Source organism: Nelusetta ayraudi, unplaced genomic scaffold (genome assembly GCF_046127955.1).
Source record: "Nelusetta ayraudi isolate G7.1 ecotype Tasmania unplaced genomic scaffold, CSIRO-AGI_Nayr_v1 ptg000064l, whole genome shotgun sequence".
Lineage (NCBI taxonomy): Eukaryota > Metazoa > Chordata > Actinopteri > Tetraodontiformes > Monacanthidae > Nelusetta > Nelusetta ayraudi.
In genome coordinates this window covers 1,176,585-1,202,062 of record NW_027466114.1, presented here as the reverse complement: position 1 = coordinate 1,202,062, position 25,478 = coordinate 1,176,585, and the positions used below count along the sequence as shown (strand labels likewise).

Here is a 25,478-nt window from a genome sequence, read left to right as displayed (position 1 = left end):
CGATGTGACACCGTCGGAGCACCAGCGCCCGGCCCCTCGTCCTCAGCCACTGTTTGCCCCAACCACCGCCATCATTGGTAGCTCCATAATTAGAAACGTCCGTTTCTTCAATGCCACCACTCATTGTTTTCCAGGAGCCACCGTCAATGACATTAAAAACAAACTCCCGGACTTGTTGCAGTCGTTCCCGCACATTAAACGTTTGGTCCTGCACGTTGGAGCCAATGGTGTGCGTCGTCGGGAATCCGAGCTGCTAAAGTGTCACTTTAACGATCTGTTTGTGGCCCTGAAGAATTGCGGGATGTCAATCTTCATCAGCGGTCCTCTCCCGACACTTGGCCTCGGAGCAGAGCGGTTCAGTCGACTCCTGCAACTTCATTCCTGGCTCCGCGCCGCCTGCACCACCATTGGTTTTAACTTCAGTGACAATTTTAATTTATTCTGGAATCGCCCTTCGTTTTACCGTCATGATGGACTTCACCCAAACAAATTAGGTAGCCGCACGTTAACCTCAAACATCCACTACACCATACAATCTCTCAGTCTCTCACACCTGCGTGACTGTCTTCGCGTCACACCCCCTGCTCAGTGCCGACCACTTCCTCTACGGAGCACCCTGTGGACATTGCCTCCTGCAGCGCCTCCCACAGGGCACGCTTCCCTAGTGCTGATAGGGCTGAGCTTGCTACTGCTGTTCCACCAACACCTGCTCCCATACCTGTAATAATGAATCATCGACCATATAAACGCAACAAACACATAACCCACAACCGCACAACCCACGCTACAGGCAGACTTCCCCCCCGAGACATACAGACAATTTGGTTTTAACAGAAGCAATCTTTTATATCCACACATTTTATCTCCCCGTGGTCACGCGCGCACGTCTGGCACGACCATTAACCTGGCCGTGCTGAACGTGCGCTCCCTTTTAAACAAATCTTTTATCATAAATGAATTGATTTTAGATAATAAGTTAGATGGTATGCTTTTAACAGAGACATGGCTTGGCACAGAGGCTCCAGCTGTCCTCACCGAGGCTTGCCCACCAAATTTTAGCTTTTTATTTTCTATCAGGGGGTGTAAGAGAGGAGGTGGAACTGCATCAATTTTTAAAAACAATTTAATGTCAAAGGAAGTTTCTTTTAACAGTTACTCATCATTTGAGTACCATGCTTTTGTTTTTAGCAGTCCACCAATTATTTGCATTAATGTATACAGACCCCCGCATTACTCAACTGCTTTTATCAGTGAGCTCTCCGACCTTTTATCAATCACACTGACAACTTATGATAGAATTTTAATAACTGGCGATTTTAACTTGCACATCGACAACAACTCTGACCCACTGTCAAGAGAGTTTTTACACCTTTTAAACTGCATGAATTTTAACCAGCACATCACACGGCCTACTCACAACAGGGGACACACCCTGGACCTAGTCATAACCTATGGCTTGTCCACTGGTGTGTCCTCTGTTGTTGATCTGGCCGTGTCCCACCATTATTGTGTGTATTTTAACATCGCCAGTTTTAACCAACAGGAAGCCCCGGTGAGAACAGTGAGGAAACGCTGCCTTACCTCTGAGGTGGCTGCAAATTTTATTGAGGTTTTAAAATGCACTCCTGCTGAAATTTTACCTGCACCCTGTGATTTTATTGTTGAAAATTTTAATAGCAAACTTAAATCCACATTAGACTCTGTGGCTCCACTTTTAACAAAAACTGTTAAACCAAAGCAGCTTTTATCCCCGTGGAGACATAAACCAGAGATTTTAAAATCAAAAAGACAATGCAGGAGTGCAGAGAGAAGGTGGAGAAAAAGCAAACTCACCGTTCATTATGAAGTTCTTCGTGAACAACTAAAATGTCACAATAATACAATCAAACAGGCAAGAATCTCCCATTTTTCAAAACTTATCATCGAAAACAAAAATAATTCAAAGTATCTTTTCTCCACCTTCAACCTTTTAACTAATAATAATCTTAAAAAATCCCCAGAGATGCCGTCTGACGCTCTCTGCGAGAACTTTGCAGGCCACTTCAGAGGTAAAATCGATGGCATCAGGTCCAGTCTTTTAGCGCATCAGAATGTATCTTTTAATACATCTGGACTGTCATTTTTATCCAAGGAAACACTGGAGAGTTTTGCCCTGGTTGATGGAAGGACACTTGGTCGAGTTTTCTCCCAGGTAAACCCAACAACCTGCCTTTTAGATCCAATTCCCACATCACTTTTAAAGACATTTTATGGATTCTTTGAGGAACAGATTTTATACATCGTAAATTGCTCTCTTCAGACGGGTGTCTTCCCTGCTGCCTTTAAAACGGCAGTGGTGAGGCCCCTTCTGAAGAAGAGCAATTTAGACCAAACTATTCTTGACAATTACAGACCTGTATCCAACTTGCCATTTTTAAGTAAGATTTTAGAAAAAATTGCTTTTAACCAATTAAATTATTTTTTAAGTACAAACAACATCTTAGAGAAATATCAGTCTGGATTTAGGATGAACCACAGCACCGAGACAGCCCTCGTAAAGATTTTAAATGATATCAGGTGTAATGCGGACTCAAATAAACTCACAGTCCTGGTGCTACTGGATCTAAGCGCTGCCTTCGATACAGTAGATCACCACATTTTATTAAACAGACTCAGAAACCTGGTGGGCCTCTCTGGTGCTGTTCTTAACTGGTTTTGTTCTTATCTCACAGATCGCTATTTCTTCGTAAGTTTGGATGCGTGTTCCTCCGGAAAACATAAAATTAAGTGTGGGGTTCCCCAAGGGTCAATTTTAGGTCCAGTACTTTTTAATCTTTACATGCTTCCCCTTGGGGATGTCATCAGGAGACACAGCATCACCTTCCACTCTTATGCTGATGATACACAGCTTTACATTGCTGTGTCTCCTGATGACACAGGGCCTATTGATACCCTTTTAAAATGTATTTTAGATATTTAGTCATGGATGGCAGCGAACTTCCTACAGCTCAACCAGGACAAAACAGAGGTTTTAGTTATTGGTCCTGAAGGCAAGAGAGAGAAACTTTTACCAAAACTTCATCATTTTAAACCAACACAATCTGTAAAGAACCTGGGCGTCATTTTTGACTCTGAGCTTAGTTTTATTGCGCATATTAAAAACGTCACAAGGACATGTTTTTATCATCTTAAGAACATAGCTAGAGTTCGCCCGTTTCTCTCCCAGGCAGACACAGAGGTGCTGATGCATGCTTTTATTTCTTGTCGGATAGACTACTGCAATGCCCTGCTCTCTGGTCTACCGAAAAAAACTATCTGTAACTTACAGGTACTTCAGAACTCAGCCGCTCGTGTGCTTACTAGGACCAGGGGGCGGGATCACATTACTCCAGTTTTAAAATCACTGCATTGGCTCCCTGTGCGATTCAGGATCGACTTTAAAGTGCTTTTATTAGTTTTCAAGTGTCTTAACGGTCTTGGACCATCTTATTTATCAGATATGCCTTTATCTTATCAGCCCTCGCGGATCTTGAGGTCCTCTGGAACCGGCCTATTAATTGTTCCAAGTGTTCGGACCAGAACCCATGGAGAGGCTGCGTTCAGCCACTACGGTCCGAAACTTTGGAACAGCCTGCCAGAGGGAATCAGGACTGCAGAGACTGTTGATGTTTTTAAGGGGAGGCTTAAGACTCACCTTTTTAGTTTGGCTTTTAAGTGATTTATTTAATTTGTATTTTACTTGTCTTGCTTTTTAGCTTTAAAGCTTTTAGGATTATTGAATATTTTATCTTATTTTTATCTTTACTATCTTATTTCCTGTATATCTTTTTACTTTTTACAATCTTATAGTTTTTTAATTTAGTTTAGTTTATATTATTTATTTTATTTTTTATTTATTTTCATTATTGTTACTATTATTATTCTTTTAACTTCCTTTTCCTGTATTGTTTTTAGCTCCAGTGTTTCCTTGTAGGGGGTCTCCTCACTGGGAGGGGTCTCATCGTTCTAGGGACCCTCTCGGTATGGATGATCCCCGTGGGTGGCTGTTTCCTACTACAGGTCTCTCAGTGCCTTGCCATTTCAATTTTTATTGTGCTGATTGACTGACATTTTTTATGTATTTACTTACTTATTTTTAAACTGTTCTCTGGGATGTTTTGTGTGTGTTTGTATGTGCGCGTGTGTGTGTGCGTGTGGGGGGGTGGTAACCTGTATGTGACTTGGGAGGACATGGGTGGATGGTATTTGCTCTATTTTTCTTTTATCTTCACTAATATTTGATTTTAATTTCTGTTAAGCACCTTGAGTTGCAAGCCTTTGTATGAAAGGTGCTATATAAATAAAATTTGATTGATTGATTGATTGATTAAGCTAAAAAAGTGTGTACACACACACACACACACACACATAGATGTATATATTGAGATTGTTGAGTCAAGCATCCGTAAATGAGTTTTCAATCAGGGCAATTCATGTCTTTATTCTTGTTTGCCAGAAAATGAGACTGACTGATTTTCTATTTTTTTTTATTTTAACTGTTGTAATGAGCAAGAGTTTTTTGTTAACTGTTATCAGTGATGTGGAAGTGATTCAGACGTTAAGTCAAGATTTAGAAACCAATGGTTCAGGAATGCTGCTCACTCTGCAATGCTCCCAACGCTACCCACCAGCACATCTTGTCAGGCTGCAAGACTCTCTCAGGGGCGCTATAGATGGCACCATGATCAGGTCCTGAGGAAAATAGCTGAAGTTGTCAGGATTCCCCCCTGCGGCAGTGTTTTTGTCTCCCTCTGCTGGTCGGGGCTCACAACGCCCTATTGTCCTTATATGGCCAAGTTCCTGTTGAGGAGATTTCCCGCCACTCTTGCTACTCACTTGTTCCTCATCTGCAGCGATTACTCAGCCTATTTAAACCCATTCATGTCAGACTTGCTTTGTCTGATGGTCAGTTCAAGTTCCTCCAAGTTCCTGACCTGCCATGAAGCCCAGTGACTGCCTGTTTCGCAACGTTTATCCTGACCCGGCCTGTTTTCGACTCCAGAATCTGCCTGCCGGTTTGGATTTTCCTGCTCTGCCTGCCTGCCTGCCTGCCTGTGTCTGCCTGCCTGCCTGCCTGTGTCTGCCTGCCTACCTGCCTGCCTGCCTGCCTGCCTGCCTGCCTGTGTCTGCCTGCCTGTGTCTGCCTGCCTACCTACCTGCCTGCCTTCCTGTGCCTGCCTGCCTGCCTGCCTGCCTGCCTTCCTGCCTGCCTGCCTGTGTCTGACCTCCGCCCGTTTTTGGATTCTGATTCTGCCTGCTGAAACTGAAAGACCTATCAAAAAAGAAATCTTTTTTCTGAAATCTGCTCGTGGTTCCTGAGCCGTAGCCTGACAGAAGTGCTGAAAGGGGTGTCGACAGTTCTGCAAAGAATAACCAGCAGGGAACCCCACCAGCTTTGTCACAGAAGGGGGAGGCAAAAATACACCAGGCCAAGAGAGACACCAAGGCCCTTCCCCCCTGACCAAGAGTGGGACATGAGAGTTGACCTCAACAGGCAGCTCAGGTTCCTCACGGAGGTCACCACCACATCTCTCCACCCTGACATTGTGGTGTGGTCCTCCAAGCCAAGAGTGGTGCACCTCATCCATCTAACTGTACCCTCAGAGGAGGGTGTTGAGGCCGCCTTTGAGCGAGAGAAGGCCAAGCACGCTGAGCTGGTAGCTGAGTGCTGGGAAGTTGGCTGGAAGACCACAATCTACCCAGTAGAGGTTGGCTGACCAGGCTACATGGGGCTTTCCACCACACGCCTTTTGAGTGACTCAGGAGTTACTGGAGGGAAGCTGTGAAAGGCCATAAAAGACCTGGCAGAGGAGGCTCAGAAAGGCAACTTTTGGCTCTGGCTCAGGACAGGAGTTGGGGAAAGAACACCAAACCCCATCAACAACCACAGAATCAACGAGGCAAACGTCCCTGTCACTGCGCCGCCACAAGGAGACGTTCCAGGATTAAAGGAGCGAAACGTCAATGAATGGTAGTTCCTGGTTGATGACCCTGCAGCTGACCCGTGGGCACCGAAAGAAGTGCGACAGGCAGCAATGCCAAGCAGGAAATGTCACCTACCTGTACATTTACAGTAAGTCATAAAATAGCTATATTGCATTTATTTTTCAGTGTTTTAAGAGTCCTTTCAATAAAGAGCTAAATACCATGAAGACACATATTTTGTGGAAACACACCCACTCCCACATTGAGGGGGAGGTCCTCCACCCCCCCCGCGAGATGTCCCGGTGTTGAAACTGGAGGAGGCGGCGACTCTAACCGGAAGGGTCGGGACTGTTCTTCGCTGTAGGGGGGGGCGCTCCTCGTGGAGCAACTCTACTTCCTGTAGGGACTGCTTTATGCAGCGTTTTTTCCTTGGCATGTGTTTTCTTGCATTGCATCGCTCCTCTGTTTACAGCGCATTGATTGATGAAGTAAATGTTTTTATGTCCTGCAGCGTGTTTGTTTGTTTGTTGTTTTTTTTGTTTTTGCGTTTGCACCACGATCCTCTTTTTGGACCTTTTTAAACTTGTATTTGTGTTTGTGACTTTGCGTAGTTTCCGTGCTCAAATACGCGATTGTCCCGTATTTGGCAACTAAAAAAGCTGTCCCGTAATGAACTGAGACGGGACACACTTTTTTGTTGTCTTTTGTTTGTTATATTTGTTTATCTTATTTGCAACCTCTTAATCTGGAGAAATGAAAGTTTATTGCTTTTGAAATGGTGTACTTGCATTATTATGACATATATTATCATTATATATGATTTAAAAAATGATGTCAATAATATTGTTTATCGACAATAATTTGGAGCACAATTACTGTCCAGCAAAATTTGTTATCATGAAAAGATTTTCCGTGGTGTGTTTAAAAAAAGAGTCAACTATTTTAAATTGTGATTGAATAAAGCTGTTTCTTTGGAAGTCCGTCTCGTCCTCTCAAATCTTAAAGCGTAATGAACCTGAACAGCCCGAGGAATTTTATTATAGTCTATTTCCTGGGGTGCAACTTCCCAGGTGGCGCTGTCAGGCAACATAATATATAACATACTATAGCATTATATAATCACTATATATGAATTCACATGATCATGGGTGTTATGATCAATGCTCCCTCTAATTTTTCAACACAAGCTCCTTGAGCACACTGAGGACCACTGTGAGCAACATCAGATGTGCACGCTGTGGCCACACACCAGTATCACACCTGTTCAAAACCTTGGATCATAGCAAGTTACATGGCTTATTAAAAGAATCAAATTCCAGCAGCAATTTTCATGAGTTGACTTTGAATAGAAGTGATTTGGCCCACTTCAAATGAAAAAGAGCAAAATCTTGTAGTTGATGAGATGTGTAGTGTGTTATATGTGAGAGTCCTGCTTTAACCATAGGAAGAGTCCTGCTTTGGCCTGGCTGAGGTCCAGTTGTGGCCTGGCTGGGTCATGTTCTGGAAGAAATACGTGTGCTGTAGCTTGTGATACAGTGTGAATTCCTGTAACTCTCTGTCTGTAAAATATCTAATTACTCACTTTTGTATTAGCATTTCTACGACCCATCAGGGCTTCCTCTAGGATTGTTTGAATCCGTGGGGGAGGGCTTCAGCGTCATCATCAATGCCATATTTAACAATATGTTAAATTGTTATTTTAAAAAAAATGTAAATTACTGATCAAGCACACCTAACAATTCAACTACCAATGAATGAGCAGTAGTATGCATGTGATAACGTAGATTGAAAAATAAGCCGAAGTGATAGCTCTTCTCTGAATAGACAAGCTAAGTCAGTGTGCCGCAGTTAGCCAGTGAAAATAGAGCAGAGTGGCACCTCTTCACTTTGTTACGCAATCTATGTCAGCGGGGCGCTCTAGCCCGGAAAGTTTCTCTGCCTTTTGGACTCATACGGTGCAGCTGGAAGAAAGAAAAAAAAAAAAAATCATCATTCCGAAGGCGTAGCGGTGCGCCGCGTAATAAAAGCTCTAATATTATTAATTAATACGTTTCTGTTGAATTTTATTTTATGCGCTACATAGATTTCCTTGTGCGCTGAGAATGTGCAAGTAGTGCGTGACTGCGCAAGCACGCAGCTTAGAGGGAACATTGGTTATGATGCAATAAAGTAAATACATTGTGAGTCAGTAAAGTACCCGTTCTCTACTTGTTCTGTAAAATAGTGGTGTGTGTGTGTGTGCGCGCGCGTGTGTGTGTGTGTGTGTGGCATCCTCCTCCTTCATGCCAGAGAAATATCAGCTGTTTCCTACATTGACTGATGTGCTTTTGAAACTTGGATCTTGTCTTCATGGTGTTGACTTTCTAAATGTCTGTGGTGAATACATGGAGATCTTGACAGAAGAGAAATCTACGAACAAGCAGAGACTTTATCTGGATTGTCTTGTTGCTTTATTGCTTCAATTCAACACTTGATCATTGACCTGACATTGTTGTGCAATACAGACTGATGGCATATTTCATGACTTATTGATTGACTATTGTCACATTGAGCCAACAAGCAGAATCAAAAGACAAAATTCTCTCACAATATTTACATGCATTCATCTGATTGTTGACAAACGGATCAACAGTCAGAAGGTTGATCAGATGGATGAGTTGTTGAAAGGTCAAAGGTCAGGGTGGAAAGGTCCAGAGTGGAAGCAGACCTCAGCTGTGTTTCCACAGTAATAAAGTTGTCATGTGGACTAATGACACATTATTAATCTGTGGGATGAATGGGCTGCAGAGGAAGAGAAACAACGTGGCACAAACATCCAGCAGCCGTGGAGACAAACATCAGGTGGACAACAGTCACCAGGAGCACCAACAGGAAGTGGCGTCCAGGCCCCTCCCACCCTGTGATTGACAGCCGGAGACACTGGGCAACAAAGGTGAAGACAGAAGAAGAATCAAAGGTGAGAATTCAGCTCAGAGTCTCTCTGACGACTTCAGTCACACTTTCATCAACTCAGCTGAACAACCTGAATCAACCAAGAATCCAACATGTAGCGGCTGAGTGAAGGAGGTCTGGACTCTGTGGAGGAGCTCCATGGTTCCAGAGACGCTGTAGAAGGACAGAAGACCTGCTCTGTGGTCCAGGTACACTCCCACTCTGGAGGATTCAGGACCTGAGACATCAGTGCTGATGCTGTTGTGATAAAACTCATATCTACCTGAGGAACAATCTAAACTCCAGGATTTGTCATTGAATCCAAATAAACTTTCCTCTGACGTTCCTGCTCTGCTGATGTTCCTGTAGGCCACTGCTACACCAACCTCCTCTCTCCACTCCACCTCCCAGTAACATCGTCCAGTCAGACCTTCTCTACTCAGGACCAGCTGCCAGTCAGTGAATCTGTCTGGATGATCACAATAAGACTGAACTTCCATCATGCCTGTCACTTTTCTGTTCTCCTCAGATAATAACAGACATTTGTTCACTGTGTTTGGATCCAGAGTGATTTGAGGTGAACATCTGAGGAAGTCCTCTCTGCTCCTGGGTTCTGGTACCTTCAGTAGAACATCAACGTTGCTCACTGTGCATGAGATGTTTGTTTGAGTCTCCATCAGAACTTGCTGTATTTCATCTCTCAGCTTGGTCACAGCTGCTGCCACGTCCTCAAAGTATCTCAGAGGATGGATCTCCAGGCTGGAGGAGTCTGGAGACACACTGAGTGCTGGCAGTGAGGAGAACCTGTGGAGAAACTGGCTGTGGTCCAGTGTGTGTGAGATCTTCTCCAGCTCAGCGTCTCTCCTCTTCAGCTCCATCATCTCCTGCTCCAGCTTCTTCTCAAGCTCTTTGACTCCACTCACTGCTGCCCCCTGTGTGGATCTGACCTGCTGCTGCACCTCAGAGTGTCTTTTCTCCAGCAGATGGATCATCTGGGTGAGGATCTTCTCGCTGTCCTTCACTGCTTTATCAGCAGAGCCGTTGATGGACTCCACCTCCTTCTGAAGCACCTTCAGGTCTTTCTCTGTGTGCTGGATCTTCTGCTGGATCTTCTGCCTGGTCTCCTCCAGCTCTCTCTGCCTCTCAGTCCTCTCTGCTGCTGCTGCCACTGTGTCGTGACCTTTATGATCATCCACACAGCATAAACCACAGATGATCTTCTGATCAGTGCGGCAGAACATCTTCATCACCTCATCATGACGAGGGCAGATGTTCTCCTGGAGCTGCTGGCTGGGTTCCACCAGCTTGTGCTTCTTAAATGTTGAAGACTGACGATGAGGCTGGAGGTGAGAGTCACAGTAGGAGGCCCGACAGACCAGACAGGACTTGAGGGCCTTCAGTTTCCTCCCAGTGCAGACATCACAGGCCACATCTCCAGCTCCAGCATAGCAGTGATCAGCAGGAGCATCTTGGAGTCCAGTCTTCTCCAGGGTCTCCACTAGAGCTGCTAACATGGTGTTCTTCTCCAGGACAGGCCTTGGTGTGAAGGTCCTCCTACACTGAGGGCAGCTGTAGACTCTCCTCTCCTCCTCTGCATCCCAGTGGTGTTGGAGACACTTCCTGCAGTAGCTGTGTCCACAGGAAGTGGTCACTGGTTCCTTGAGAAGATCCAGACAGAGGGAACAAGAGAAGGTTTCTGGGTCCAGCTGAGCTGCTGCCTGAGCCATTTCACCTCTGAGAGCCACTGACTGACTGACTGACTGACTGACTGACTGACTGGGTTTCCTTTCCTCAGAAACGAAACCAGTTTGACTTGAGGGGGAGGAAACAACCAGTCAGGGCTGTGATTGGCTGCAGGGAGCACAGGAGGCGGCTTCTAACCTCCTGACTCATTCCGAGAAGGGAAGTGGCAGGGTGTGTGTGTTTGTGTGTGTGTGTGTGTGTGTGTGTGTGTCCTTTACTTCTACTGAAATATGTAATGTGTGGGCTCGCTGCAATAAAAGCCTTTGCTGTTGCTTTCTGCAGTTGTGTCAGGCCTGCGTGTCTAAAGTGCCGAGTCATCTTGTTATTGGCTGATCTGATGTCTTCCCACTTTGATTGTTTCTGCCCAACTTAGTTTCTAAACACAACTAAAGAGCTTTATGGAGCAATAAGAACGGCCACAGTGAATAACTGCAGTGAATCCAGTTTAGATTTTCCTCTCCGACAGGTCAAACTGTTGTTTTGTAGCATCTGCAGTTTTAAGAAGCGTGTGTCATGTGTGTATACATAGAAGAGTGGAGTGTTCAAGTTTCTCTTGTTGCTGTTTGACAAAGACTGGCAGTATTTTCATGCATTTTCTCTTCATTAGAAACTGATTGGGGTCAAATAAAGAAAGAAAAAAGCTTTTGGAGAAAGAAAGCAATGAAAGTTGCTTCATTGCAGACTTTTACTGATACATCTGTCCTGGACCAAGAACATTTCGGCAACCAAGGAGAATTTTTTTGACCGTCGTCCTCTACACCACGGCTTTGACAAAGCGTGACGATGTCGTTGACTGGAAAAGCTGACTGGCAATGAATGATGACATGAGTCTGATAAAAATGATAGCGTCACGCACGGCGGGGAAAGCTTGGCGTTTTAAAGCGCAAAAGGAATGAAATGAACAGCATGTTGGAAGCTGGAGAAAGTCAAGAAATAATGAACAAGCGTGTTGAAGCATTGGATCATTATTTGGGGGAGTTGATGGATTTGCAAGTGGCTGTACAAAATCTCTTTTCTAACGGAGAGGAAAGGGAAGCGGATCATATGGACGGGGATGAGCCTAAATTGATACCTTTTCCACATTTCTCATCTGACATTACAGAATGGTTGACTGGTGATGTGGGAAAAGGAGATGAGCAGGATGAGCAAAAGAAGCGAGAGGAGCTGGGGGAGCAAGAAGAAGCAAATGCGCAATTGGTGGGGCCAGAGGACAGTGTGTCCCAGGCTAAAGGGCCCGTAAGCAAGCAGGGCTTCAAGCAAAGATGCCAGCTCCTCCTCAGCATCCTCTCCTTTATCTTCTGCATGCTGAAAGGCTGAGGCTGAACAAGCTGCTCTAAAGGCCAAAGCTCAGGCCTTGGAAGTCAAACATGCACTCCATATGGAAGAACTTGAAGCTAAAAGCAAGAAGGGAAAGGCACCACGTGGAGACTGAACTGGCTGCAGCAGAAGCCAACATGCATGTATTCATGGGGAGTGTGATGTCACAGGCCACACCTGAACAACCACCTTCGTCATTAAAGCAACCGCAACCACCGGAAGCTCAACGGCCGTCAACATCAAAGCAGCTGAAGTCAGAAAACGTGACACCCTTACGCCAGTTCCAGGCCACTGGAACATCTACAGTATATAAAATTCCAGTAACATCTCCAAAACATCCTCAAAGCCTGCAGCAGTCATATATTCCTCACCAAACTATACCATGTAAAGCAAAGGCAGAAAAGAAACCTCTGGGTTACGAGCAAAAGGATGAGCGTGGCTCCTCCATCTCAACAAAAGGAAATCTAATAAATGAAGGTTTCCTTACTGGCGTGTTAAAGAGGCAAAATGAAATCACTGAATTGCTTGTAAAGCAACATCAAGCAGCTTTTCTCCCCGCCAGAGAGATTCCTGCATTTGATGGTGATGCCTTGCAGAATAACTCCATGTTTTTGTTGTTGTTAAAGTTTCCTTTAAAATAATTCATTTGAACTGTGAGATGCACAATGCATTGAGCAGTCATTCAAAATTTGTGAAACGGTTCGATTTATTTTGAAATAAATGAATAATTCATTGAAGCTGATTTATGTTTAAAACTGTATTTAAAACTGTTAAGTCTTTTTTTTTTTTTTTTTTTTTTTAAATAAATAAATAAATAAATGTTTCGCTCTCCACCGAATGTAGCCAGTGCAGAGTTGCCCCACCTAGCCAATCAGTGAGCTGCGTGAGCCCCAGCTGGTCAGCTCGGAAGCGGAGCTGTGCGGGGTTGCAGCTGTTCTCTGAACGCCTCTATCCTCTGTTTTATACAACTCAATAAATGAACACAGCACAACGTCATTACTGTATTTTGTTTTTTTCTATGCATTTAAAGATTGTCTGCCTCTTGTTAGTGAGAGAAAATAATATTTCAATACTGTGCGAGTGGCCATGGGGCTGCCGTTAAGCCTGAAGCAGATAAAATATAGGTTTGAATAAGTGCCCCCCCCCTCATTTGTTTCTGCAGCTGGGTCTGTCCCAGGGAGTTGATCTTTCTGTACTTCTGTGGCAAGGTGCAGAAGGCCCGGGCGGGCTTGGAACCGCAGACTCCCGGGTAATAGCCATGCACGCTTCATCATTTGGCCAAGGAGCCAGGGCGCATGGTCAACTGGAGGCATACTGACAGGACCGTCCACTGTCACACTTCCAACAAGACATTTCCACTGGGAGCAAACTGCCACATAATACGTGACAAGAAGAACACACACACCACACACACATCACACATGCACTCTCTCTCTCTCTCACACACTCTCTCTCTCACACACACACACACACACACAGGGCATCTAAACTCCTTTTTAAGCCCATTCATTCTTTGAATCATTGCCCATATTCTTGATATTTCTGTTTCCCTCCCTACTGAGTTACAAAACCTTTGCCAATACTCTTTCTTTGCACACTTTATGATTCTTCCTACCCTGGCTTGTGAGCTTTGATATTCAATAAGACTCTGATCATTATGATTCTGTTTGAAGACTTTCAATGCCTTGTTTCTGCTTTGAATTGCCTCATCACACTCTGTTGTCCACCATTAGTGATGGGCGATAATGTCATTTTCAAATTCGATACGATATTCGATATTTTTGAGGTCGATATTGCGATATCGATATCAAAACACTGTTTTGGTTTTTTTTTTGGTTTCTTTCAGTTAAAAAAACGTTAAAAATCACAAGACACTAGTGGCCTTTAATATATTTATTACAAAAAAATTAAAAACAATGAAAGAAACATTTTAAAGTGCAAATTTAAATAAATATAAATATAGAAATTATAAATATATAATATAAAGCGCTAAATAACTAAATAAATGTCATTCAATAAAAAAATTATACAAAATATAAAAAACTTTGTAAAAAAGAAATAATTATGGATCAGTATAACTTAAAATGACAATGAAAAACAAAACCTTTGAGAAACATTTTCTAACATCCTGAAAACAAATACTCTCAGGAAAACATAAACATGTCTAACCTTAGTTTGTTTTTGTTTGTCTTACCTTGTTGACATGGGCGGAGCTTCCGCCTTCCCCAGAAGTGTCACCAGATGGCAAGCGTGACGCGTCTTCTCAGCAGATGTTATGGAGGAGTGTGGAGGACACTCCCGCTGCTCCTTCACCTCTCCTGGATACTGCTTCAGGTGTGCCAGGTGTTGGCCACGCCTCCGTAACATCTGCTGATAAAATGCCTCACACATGCCATCTTGTGCCACTTCTGGGGAAGGCGGAAGCTCCACCAAACCATGTCAACGACGTAAGACAAAAGAAAAATGAAGCTATGAGAAACCACTACACAGTGAACAAAATCAAACTATGTCTAACCTTGCCGATGCCATCTTGGCCAGTGAGCGGTGGACTGCACTGTCTGACACAGGAAAAAACAAAACATGATGATTGGTCAGTTCTGCAAGACCACCTACTGTATCTCCCTAACACAACCGTGGGCATACTTATGTGTGCTACATGTGTAGAGTGTGTGTGAGTGTGTGTTTGTTTTTTCTCTGAACTGCTCACAAGCTTTAAATTTGAGTTTCAGAATAAGAGCATGTTAACATTTTTTGCTTTCAGTCTGTTTCTCTTCACACTGAGCAACTCCCCTGCCTTTGAAAACAGTCTTTCTAATGAAACACTGCTTGCAACAGTGAGGTGTTTCTTGGCCAGTTTGCTGAGCATTGGAAGTGACTGCTGGTTTTTCTTCCACCAACCCAAAGGCTCCTCTTTCCTGGCCATCACTTTATCCTTCATGTGTCGGCGCATTTGGATGTATGCGTCAGTGTTGACTGTGCCATTTCCCTCTAAAGCCCAAACCTGCATGTCAAAGTCCTGCCATAACCTTAAAGTTGAAGGAGGAGGAGGAGCTACCAACACTGAGAAGGTTGATACACTGACAGAGAGGTTATTGGAAACTGGGGCATCACTGGCATGTTTTTCTGTGTGGTGTTCTTTCTGCATCTCACCGATGAGCTTGGACCTCATAGATTCAACATTTCCATTGTGTGAAAAGACCACATTTTTGAATGTAGGGTCTAATAAAGTGCTGGCTGCCAGCTTGGAAAAGGCCTCCTGCAATTCTCTGCTAGGTGTGTAGAGGCCAGTATATTAGCGTTGGGCCCAGCAGACGCACTTGCTCTTTGGAGCAGAGACAGCAGAGGTCTCACTTTAGAAAGTGTGACATTTCTATCTGCGGACACTTCTCTAGTGACCTCTTCAAATGGCTTGAGGGCTTCAATAGCCTGGCTAATAGAATGCCAGTCTTCCTCACTAAGACAGAGGTTGGCTTTACCAAGGAGGCAAAGTGCTGTCTGAGCAGCTTGTTGCTGTTCAGACAGCACTTTGCCTCTCCAACATTGTTCCAGACACTGTTCCATCTTGTCTCGACCGACTGCTTCAGTTTCTTTTCTTTCAGTCTCAATGCATCTTGTTGTTTTTCAAGCAGTTCTGTTGCTTTGGAGCTATGGTGGAAATATACACAACACTCACAACAGCGCTACACTTTTCAATTACTGACATCAACCTCTGGTCAGACTTCATTGAGTCTTTGACTACGAGATGTAATGAGTGAGCGTAACATGGAATATGTTTCCACATGTTGGTCCTGACAGCTTTGACCATGTTGGCTGCATTATCTGCAACAACTGCATGTATTTTATTGTTTCTGCTCTTCCATGCCCGGCTGCGGTGGGCTTTGGCGTGTCCAATAGTCAGAAGTAAGCTGCCGCGGTTGTGGTTACAAAAACAAAATCAAAAAAAGTGTACGCATGTCGATGCAATGTTTTACTCTGATTAGCGATGGATATATCGATAACGATATCGACGTGCACATCACTGTCCACCATGGAACAACCTTCTTTCTTTGCCCAACTCCCTTTAACTTCATAGCTTTCTTGGCAGCTTTTAAAATAGCTGCACAAATATATTCATTGAACCCAGGGGCGTCCAAACCATTCTCACTGAGGGCCACATACATAAAAATATAGGAGCGGCTGGGCCGCTGGCTAGAAATGAGCTATATAGCCTTAACGTTAGTGTATTAAATAGTCAATTATTCATCTGAGTATCAGCTGCGCTGGGTGTGTAAGCCGGGCCATCCAGCTGCGGTGCTGATCCGACGCCACTCGTGCCAAAAATCCACACAAATGTCACTCGATCAAGGAGCAAATCTGCATCAGATGAGATCAGCTGACTTTGCGTGTGCAGTGTGTACGCTGTGCACAGCGGTGTGCACTCTGTGTGTTAATAAGGAAAAGGCATAGAAGAAAGTGGTGCGCAAAAGCAGGGTAGTGACAGAATTAATGCGCATTATTGATATTTGTCGCATGTGTACCTGCACATGCATGCTTATTAACACACGGGTACTGTGGAATATATTTTCTACTCACCTAAAGTGGGAACGGCATTGCACTCAGTGGGAGCAGCTCCCCCTGGTGTTAAAACTAAGAAGTGCAATACACTCAGGCAAAAGTTGAAGTGCGGGCCATATTCTATTCTATTTAGAACATTTCTTGCGGGTCAATTAAAAATGGATCGCAGTTGGCCCGCGGGCCGTAATTTGGACACCCCTGATTCAAGCTATCAATATCAAGACTTGGATGGATTTGTCCAATGTCTTTATGACTAATGTGCCTAAATTTCTCCCACTCAGCACCACTAAATGGGCGCCCCTGTGCTCTCCCTGAATCTTGGTGTTGTAGATTCAATGCCTCTTCTATCATTATTGGATAATGGTCACTTCCTATAGAGCTTTCCTTTATCACGTCCCAAGAACATAGAGCTGCCAGTGAATGTGATGCTAGTGTGGCAGGTGGGTTTGCCCCCACCTTTGCGTCGTCAGTCACACCTGCGCTGCAGTGAAATTTTAGCGTCATTGATTACACCTGCGCCAGAGTGAAACTAGTCGTTTTAAAAACACACGCCAGGCTGCAGTCAGCACTCTGTCGCCTGGCGTGTCCACGTTGAGAACTCTGTCTTCTGCAGCTCTTAGCCTTTCGGCTAGCAATCCTAACGCGGGCTGGGCCATAAGCGCGGCCGGAGGAGGAACCCTGGCGGGTGCCCGTTCATCGGGAGGTGGCGCTGTGTGTGCGTGATCGTGTGCGTTCACCGCTTGGCTGTTAAAGCCGCAGTTTGTCGGAGCCTCTCCTCCTCTGGTGCTCGGTTTGGCCGCAGCTGTGCAGCTGAATACCGGTGCCCCGAGACGGGAGTTGGAAGGACGCTGGTTTCAACCCCCAGCCTGGGTGCAGTCGCTCCGTCTTCCTCTGCTTCTTCATACCTCTGTTACGGTTGCGGCGGCGACTTTCTCGCAACTAATTGCCGCATTGGTCGAGCCGGGTAACAGTTGGTGTCACCACCACAACGCTGATATTTGTCGTTTGATTTTGGTTTAGACAATTGGGTTTGTCTGTTTCTTTTGTTAGTGTAAACATTTTTTCTTTGGTTGGTTTCTTTTCTTTGTTTTGTTGTCAAATTTTGGGGAAACTTTGGTTATTTATTAAATAGCGATTTTGTTATAGTTTGATTTCTTTTTTTTTTGTTAACATTTTGTTTCCCCGTGCTCGTTAACTTCTGTTTGGTCTGTTCTGTCCTGTGTGTGTGTGCGTGCGTGCGAAGGCTAAATAAAAAGCGGCCTTTGTTTTAACTACTTAACGCCTGCCTGAGTGTCTAGGTATTATATTAATGTTGTTCTCTTTTCCTTTGGACAGGAGTTGGCGTAGCGTGCGGCAGACTGCGTCGGTGGTGGTTCACCTTCACTTTGCTTTATTTCGCACAGCACGAGGTGAATTTTGCTTTGCAGTGATTCCCTTAGTTTTGTTTATTCCCCTGTTTTTTGAGTTTTCTTTGTTTTGTTTAGCCTGCCCGCTTGGCTACGTCCAGCCCCGGTCCCCTTAATTTCCCATGTTTAACAGTCTTTTTGGTATACTTATTGTCTTGACACTCAGGCAGCGAAACCTAGTCTTATTGTTCTTTTAAAAAAGTGTTTTTCTGTGTTTAAAAAAAGAGTTGACTATTTTAAAATTGTCAAATTAAGCTGTTTTTGGAAGTCCATCTTGTCCTCTTCCATCCTAGAGTGTAACGAACCTGTGTAGCCCGAATAATTTTTATTGTAGTTCATTTCCTGGGGTGCAACTCCCCAGGTGGCGTTGTCCGGCAATCCTCCCCCATTTTCCTTTACACCCACTGTAAGAATTGTCTCCACCTCCGCCAGCTCCCCTCGCCACAAACGCAGTCAAGACGGATCCGTAAGGTGTTTAACTCGCGGTGGCATCAGGCTGAAACTAGTTCTGCACGTCCCGGTCCAGTTCAAACCGGCAGTTCTTTCAAGGGAATGCCGACCCGTGCTGCTCTGTGTGCCTGGCTGCGGCCACGCAGGTGTGTTGTTGTTTGCGGTGGAACACCGCTGGGTGGGCGGGACTTCTGGTGGCGCTTCCCGGCCTCGTGGTGCTGAATGAAGATTTGGAGCTGAGAGCAGCGTGCGTGCGCGTGCGTGTTTCACTCCTGTGGAGTGATTTTCAGTTTGCCCCCTTGTTCCTCCTCGGATCGCTTAGATTCCCTGGGATTTTTAGTGGTGGGCAAGTGAAGCCTCGTGATGCACTGAGGCTTTCCTCACAATTGTGCCGAAAAAGATACAAAACTTCAAGACTTGAGTGACGGTGACATCTGGTGGACAACTGAAGACATGGCAACCTCTGAAGAGCACAACTGAAGCACTGGCACGGTTTCAATCCCATGACAGCAATAAAAGCTCAGAAAAGTCTTTGTGGTCATTCAATTGTTTTGTCCTTCATACCAAATAATGATTATATCGTCATTACAAAAACTATGCAGATTCTCTCCCCCATACTCTGAAACACAATCCAGATTAACACAAAGAATAAATGCAAATTATGTTTAGGGTTAAATGTTGGTTCAGGGTTTATTTAAAGCGTTGAGCTTTATTCTTGATTTAAAAACTGTACTAAAAGTCCCTAACAGGATTACGGATTCTTCCTACTTTGCAAATGATCATGGTGTTTCAATTCAGAGACATTGTGTTTTGTTTTTGTTGTTTTGGAAGTGTATTTCAGGAAAACCCTTAAAGATAATGGTTTGTCATTTGGGGACTTGGACGGTTGTTTTTTTTTTTGTTTTTTTTTTAAGGATTATTCACAGAAGCAGACAAGCAATTTGTCTTCACAGGTTTTTATTGGGAAATATTCCTTCTTTTTTTTTTGTTCCTACTGTCGCAGGCTTCAGTCGGCTACTTTTCTGGCTGAGCAGCTCCCCAGCTTTGGAAATGATCCTTTCACAGGGAACAGATGATGCTGGGATGCACAGATACTTGCATGCAGTTTTCCAAAGCATAGGATATAGTCTGCTGTGCCACCCAGTCACTTCTGCTCTTGTCAGAATTTGTTCTTTCAAATATCTATGACACAGACAGTACCACAATGAATGACTGAATAAACAACTGATGTTTCAACACTTTTTAACATGCATACCTCTGGATCTCCACTGCAGCGCTGGCAGATGCACTGCTGATGCGGTGCCGAGACTCGACGTAGTTTTCCAGGAAGGCCCACAAGTTGTCATTTTCTTCACCGGCACTGGCGGATGTTGTTGCTGTCTCCAGTGGCACATCTTCTGCCGACCCATCAATAAGACTGGAACACTCTGGTGTCAGCGTTTCTACAGCAGCCTGAGCATTGCTTTGATTAATAAAGCCAGCCTGTTAAAACCGTGGCTCCAAGATGGTGGCCACCGACGGGAGTTCACCTTTTTCCAAGCCACTGAATTTTTCACTCAAATTAGTATTCAAATTGTTGGTAAGCGTGACCCCAATACCAGGAGCTGTTTGGGCACATTTGGCAGAAATGACACGCCTCAGCATTTTGGCTATAGGAATTGCCTTTGAGCCTGACACACTCCTTTCCTCAGAAAGCTCAACAGTTGCCTGAGACTGGCCTTCAAACTGTCAGGCACTGGGTGATTGCTGCATAGTCATCAGCAGTGAAAGGCACTATGTCAGTGCTAAGTGATGCCAGGGCTGCCCCTAAAGGTTCTCTCTGCTCATAAAGCCTATGGAGCATGGCATAAGTGTTGTTCCATCTGGTTTCCACCTCTTGAACAAGCTTTTTTTTTATTTATTTATTTATTTTTTTATTTATTTTTTTTGGGGGGGGGGCATGCCCACATTGGCTTGAATACAGCACAACCTTTCCTTTGCTTTTGAACTGGAGTGTTCCACTATTTTGCCGGCCCTACTGCGCATGTTTTCCAGCTCAGTCTGACTGTTTTTTCTTCTTTTTTTAACAATTAAATTGAGCATGTGGGCAAAGCAATAAATATGTCTAACATTTAACACATATTGTGAGCTCCATCAGTAACCATCACACAGACCTTTTCCGTGATTACAAACTCTGCCATCAAATTTGCAATTGCTTCTGAAATATTATTAATAATTATTAATATTAGCTTCTGTGTGGGTCAAAGGAAAATACTGCACACCTAAAAGCACAGTAGCCAGATCTAGGCTGTCTGACACATAATAGCAAGTGACATCAAGGTACGCATCCATGTTGACTGATGTCCACATGTCTGTAGTCAAACTAACAGCTGAAGTTTGCTTAATTTCTGCCAAGGCCTTCTCTTTGGTTAAAGTGTACCTTGCTTCCACCATTGCCTTTACAGTTTTGCGGCTTGGAATGGAATGTGTGTGTGTGTGTGTGTGTGTGTGTGTGTGTGTGTGTGTGTGTGTGTGTGCGTCACTGACCTTCACCACTAGGCTGTGACCTCTGCCTTGACCTTGTGGTCCTCAGTGGGACCTGCAGCAGAAAACAGCAGGTTTCTACTAGTCAGATTCTATGAGCAGGTCACATGATGACATCAGCAGCAGCAGCCAATTAGAAGGTGGAGGCTGGAGGTCCTCACCTGTCCCTCAGGGGTCTGGGCTCTGCACCCTGGATGACCTGGAGCCAATGTTCCCTCTAATTTTTCAACACAAGCTCCTTGAGCACACTGAGGACCACTGTGAGCAACATCAGATGTGCACGCTGTGGCCACACACCAGTATCACACCTGTTCAAAACCTTGGATCATAGCAAGTTACATGGCTTATTAAAAGAATCAAATTCCAGCAGCAATTTTCATGAGTTGACTTTGAATAGAAGTGATTTGGCCCACTTCAAATGAAAAAGAGCAAAATCTTGTTGTTGATGAGATGTGTAGTGTGTTATATGTGAGAGTCCTGCTTTAACCATAGGAAGAGTCCTGCTTTGGCCTGGCTGAGGTCCAGTTGTGGCCTGGCTGAGGGTCATGTTCTGGAAGAAATTATACATTTTACACCTTTCACACATTAAATTTTGTTCATGTAGTGCCGCATCTGGACCTCATCTTCTTCTCACAGGACAACTGGAATTTATTGCAGCACGGCCTGAATTTTTTTCAAAAATGAATCAACAAATGTTTTGTTTCATTAATGGCCTCAAAAAGTTTTGACTTGAATTGACTTCAGAAGCTGCACTATGAGTAAAGGAGTTGATTTTAGAACCATCCAGGACTGCTGAAGGTGAGTTGTGATAGATCTCGCGTGATGCTGTGAGATTCTCGGACCGTCGGCGCAATCCAAAATGGCGACACCCTGTCAGTAGTAAACAAACTTTACATGACTATTTTGCCGAATTCCATATATTTATAAAATAGATTAAAAACGATAAGAGATAAGAAGCCTGGAGGACGAGGAGAGCTTAGCCGATCTGGAAAAATATCTAGACGACATCTTCGACCGAAGAGTTATGGGGAAGTCGGGCAAGACGCCAACGCCAACGTCAACGCCGTCTTCCAAGCGAAGCCGTCCCGAAGACTCCCCTGGAACAATTTCACCACCCGGCAATTCCTCGATTGACATATTATTGTCGATCGAACAAAGGCTCTCCAGCGTTGATGCCAGGTTAAACTTAATGGAAACACTCCACAAGGAATTCCAGGCGATGCGCGAGTCGCTGGAATTCAGCCAGCAACAGGTTGTCTCACTAGCCGCAGAAAACAAGGAGCTGCGAGGGTCGGTTAAATCTCTCACTGAGGGAATGAGCCAACTCTCTAAAGACAATAAATACTTAAAAGAAACAGTCCTAGACCTCCAGGCGCACAGCATGAGAGACAACCTGGTGTTCTCAGGGATCCCCGAAAAGGCGGAAGAAGACCCGGAGAAGACGGTCGCGGACTTCTTAACAAAGCATCTGAAGCTTCCTACGGAGACCGTCAAGAACATCACCTTCCACCGGGTACATCGTCTTGGAGGGAAGAAACCTGACAGCCGCCGGCCGAGACCCATCGTGGTAAAATTTGAACACTTCAAGCAAAAAATGCTGGTAAAGAGCCGAGGACGGGAACTTCGCGGAACCGACTTTGGAGTGAACGATCAATTTCCAAAGGAGATTCTGGATCGACGAAGAGTCCTCTTCCCGATCCGGAAAAGGTTCCTCGCTGAAGGCTCTAAAGCGGTTGTCGCGGTAGACAAACTGTTTGTCAACGGTCAGCTCTACCGCGATAGCGAGTCAACTCCGTGGTTGTACTAACCGTTCTCTCCACAGGCTTCAAGACAACAGGTAATATCGTATTAACGCAGCTTATGCCAATATTGTTGTCAATGATAATCACGTAAGCGCCATTTCAGTTAAAGTATGACTTTTCTGCATCGAACTGATTCTCCCCCCTCAATATCCCTCCCCTCAAACTGCACTAATGTCTCTTCCTCACTTCTTTTCTCTCTGGTAACAATGTTCACCGTGACAGATTGCAACGATGTTTGTTTACATTGGCAGTTGTACGCGCGCACGCACGCACGCACGCACACGCACACACACACGTAACACACACACTAACACATACACCACTCTAGGTCTATATAGTAAACATGACCTCCCTTAAGTTCGTCACTTGGAATGTGTGGGGTATAGGTACCAGGGACAAAAAATTTAAAATTCTCAACCATTTGAATTTTCTTGAAGCCGACATTGCCCTACTACAGGAAACTCACTTAACAAACACTACAGCACATAATCTAAAATCGACCCTTTTTCCAAACATCTACTCGGCGAGTTACAACTCGAAGCAGAGAGGTGTGGCTATCTTGATCAATAAGAGACTTAATTTCATTATAAATAGTACAATATCTGACCCTAATGGAAGATATATAATAATCAACACGAACATTGACAATAAAGATTACTGTATTGCTAGTATTTATGGCCCAAACGTGGATGATCCCTCTTTCTACCATGCCTTTTTCTTGTCACTCTCTGCACATGTAAACACAACACTCATAGTAGGGGGTGACTTCAACCTAGTGTTAAACTCTGATATTGATAGATCCAACACCTCAGCTAGCCAACGACACTCATTAGCTGCAGACACATTAAAACAGTATATGAGTGATTTTGGTTTATCAGACCCTTGGCGTTCAAACCACCCAACTCACAGAGAGTACACCTTTTTCTCTTCTGTTCACCACTCATACTCACGCTTGGACTACTTTATCACCAGCAACTCACTCTTGGCAGATATCCGGGAAGCCCGGATCCACTCCATCACTATTAGTGATCATGCACCTGCCTCTATCTCCGTCTCTACAAAGGCACCTAGAGCACCGATCTGGAATTGGAGGCTGAACACGTCATTACTCATAGACTCAGATTTTATAAAATACTTTAATCGGGAGTGGACAATATTCCTACAAATTAACGACTTGCATGAAACTCCTGTACATGTTCTATGGGAAACAGCTAAAGCAGTAATGCGGGGCAAAATAATATCTTACTCATGCCACAAAAAAAAAAAGGAATTAGCTCTGGAGTCTGAATTAGTTAATAATATTAAAACATTAGAATCTTCATATGCCATCCAACAGGAAGAAGACGTATGGAAAGAGTTATGCAAACTAAAAACGGAATTAGCCAAACTGACAGATAAAAAAACCAAGTTCCAAATGCAAAGATTACGCCTTGAAAACTTTGAATGCAATAATAACTCTAGCAAATTCTTAGCGAACCAGCTAAAGTCAAACAGAGAAAAAGCAACAATCTCCTCCATCAAAAACCTGGATGGCAAACTAACCCATAACCCAGAAGAAATTAACCAATGCTTCAGAGATTTCTACAAAAAATTATATTCCTCCGATAATAATCCTTCAGAAGCCTCAATAGATAACTTCCTTAATAGTATTGTGCTCCCTAAATTAAATCAGGAACAGGCTACTACAATGGATGCAGATCTCACTCAGGAGGAATTTGAAGAAGCCTTGGCACAAATGCCAGTAAATAAAGCCCCAGGACCTGATGGCTTCCCAGTAGAATTTTATAAGGCACTTTGGCCTACTATTGGTCCGACCTATAATAGAATGGCTAGAGAGATCCTAAATACTGGACTTCTCCCATCAAACATGAATTCTGCTAACATTATCCTCATACTCAAACCGGACAAAGACCCATCGCTTCCGACTAGCTACCGACCAATATCATTAATCAATACCGATCTTAAAATTATTTGTAAAGCAATAGCTAGACGACTAGAAAAAATTACTCCATATATAATCCATCCTGACCAAACAGGGTTTATTAAAGGTAGAGATTCAACCTCCAACGTACGTAGATTTATCAATCTGATAGATTATACTAACGCCAACAATCTACAAACAACAATTGTTTCGCTAGATGCAGAAAAAGCATTTGACAGGGTCAATTGGAGTTTCTTATTCTCAACACTACAAAAATTTGGTTTCGGGAATTCATTTATATCCTGGATACGAACATTATACAGCTCTCCGTGCGCCTCAGTCAGAACGAACAGCCAGACCTCTCAAAGGTTTAATCTGCAACGAGGAACCAGACAGGGCTGTCCTCTCTCCCCTTCACTATTTGCAATGTTCATAGAACCTCTGGCAGCTGCAATTCGGCAAAATGATAATATCAAAGGAGTCCAAACTTCAACATCTGACCATAAAATAAGCTTATATGCCGATGACGTATTGTTATTTCTTCAAAATGCACAATCCTCACTTACTGAAGTTATCAGCCTTATTGACAATTTCTCTTGTATTTCGGACTATTCAATCAATTGGGCAAAATCCACGGTGCTACCGCTTAATTGTAAATTTAAACGAACCACTCTAGCACCATTGCAAGCCGGTAACATACGATACTTAGGTATCAACTTCTCTCCCAACCTATCAGACTTAATACAACTCAATTTTATCCCGCTATTAAAGAAAATAGAAAATGATCTAATTCGATGGAGAAACTTACCCATATCTCTTTTAGAGAAAGTTGCAACAGTAAAAATGATGGTTTTACCGAAACTAAACTACCTTTTCTCAATGATTCCC

The 25,478-nt window shown here is 43.9% G+C and overlaps 2 protein-coding genes across 2 annotated transcripts in view; one reads left to right on the top strand and one right to left on the bottom strand.

Annotated features, from left to right (window-relative positions):
- LOC142898371 (NACHT, LRR and PYD domains-containing protein 14-like) overlaps positions 1-25,478 on the top strand; it is a 272,094-nt gene that overhangs the window by 206,972 nt on the left and 39,644 nt on the right. The gene's annotated exons all lie outside the window — the stretch shown is intronic.
- Positions 8,443-10,763, bottom strand: LOC142898393 (tripartite motif-containing protein 16-like). The gene has a single exon (XM_076041333.1). The coding sequence runs from the start codon at positions 10,599-10,601 to the stop codon at positions 8,937-8,939; it is 1,665 nt and encodes a 554-aa protein (XP_075897448.1). The 5' UTR covers positions 10,602-10,763; the 3' UTR covers positions 8,443-8,936.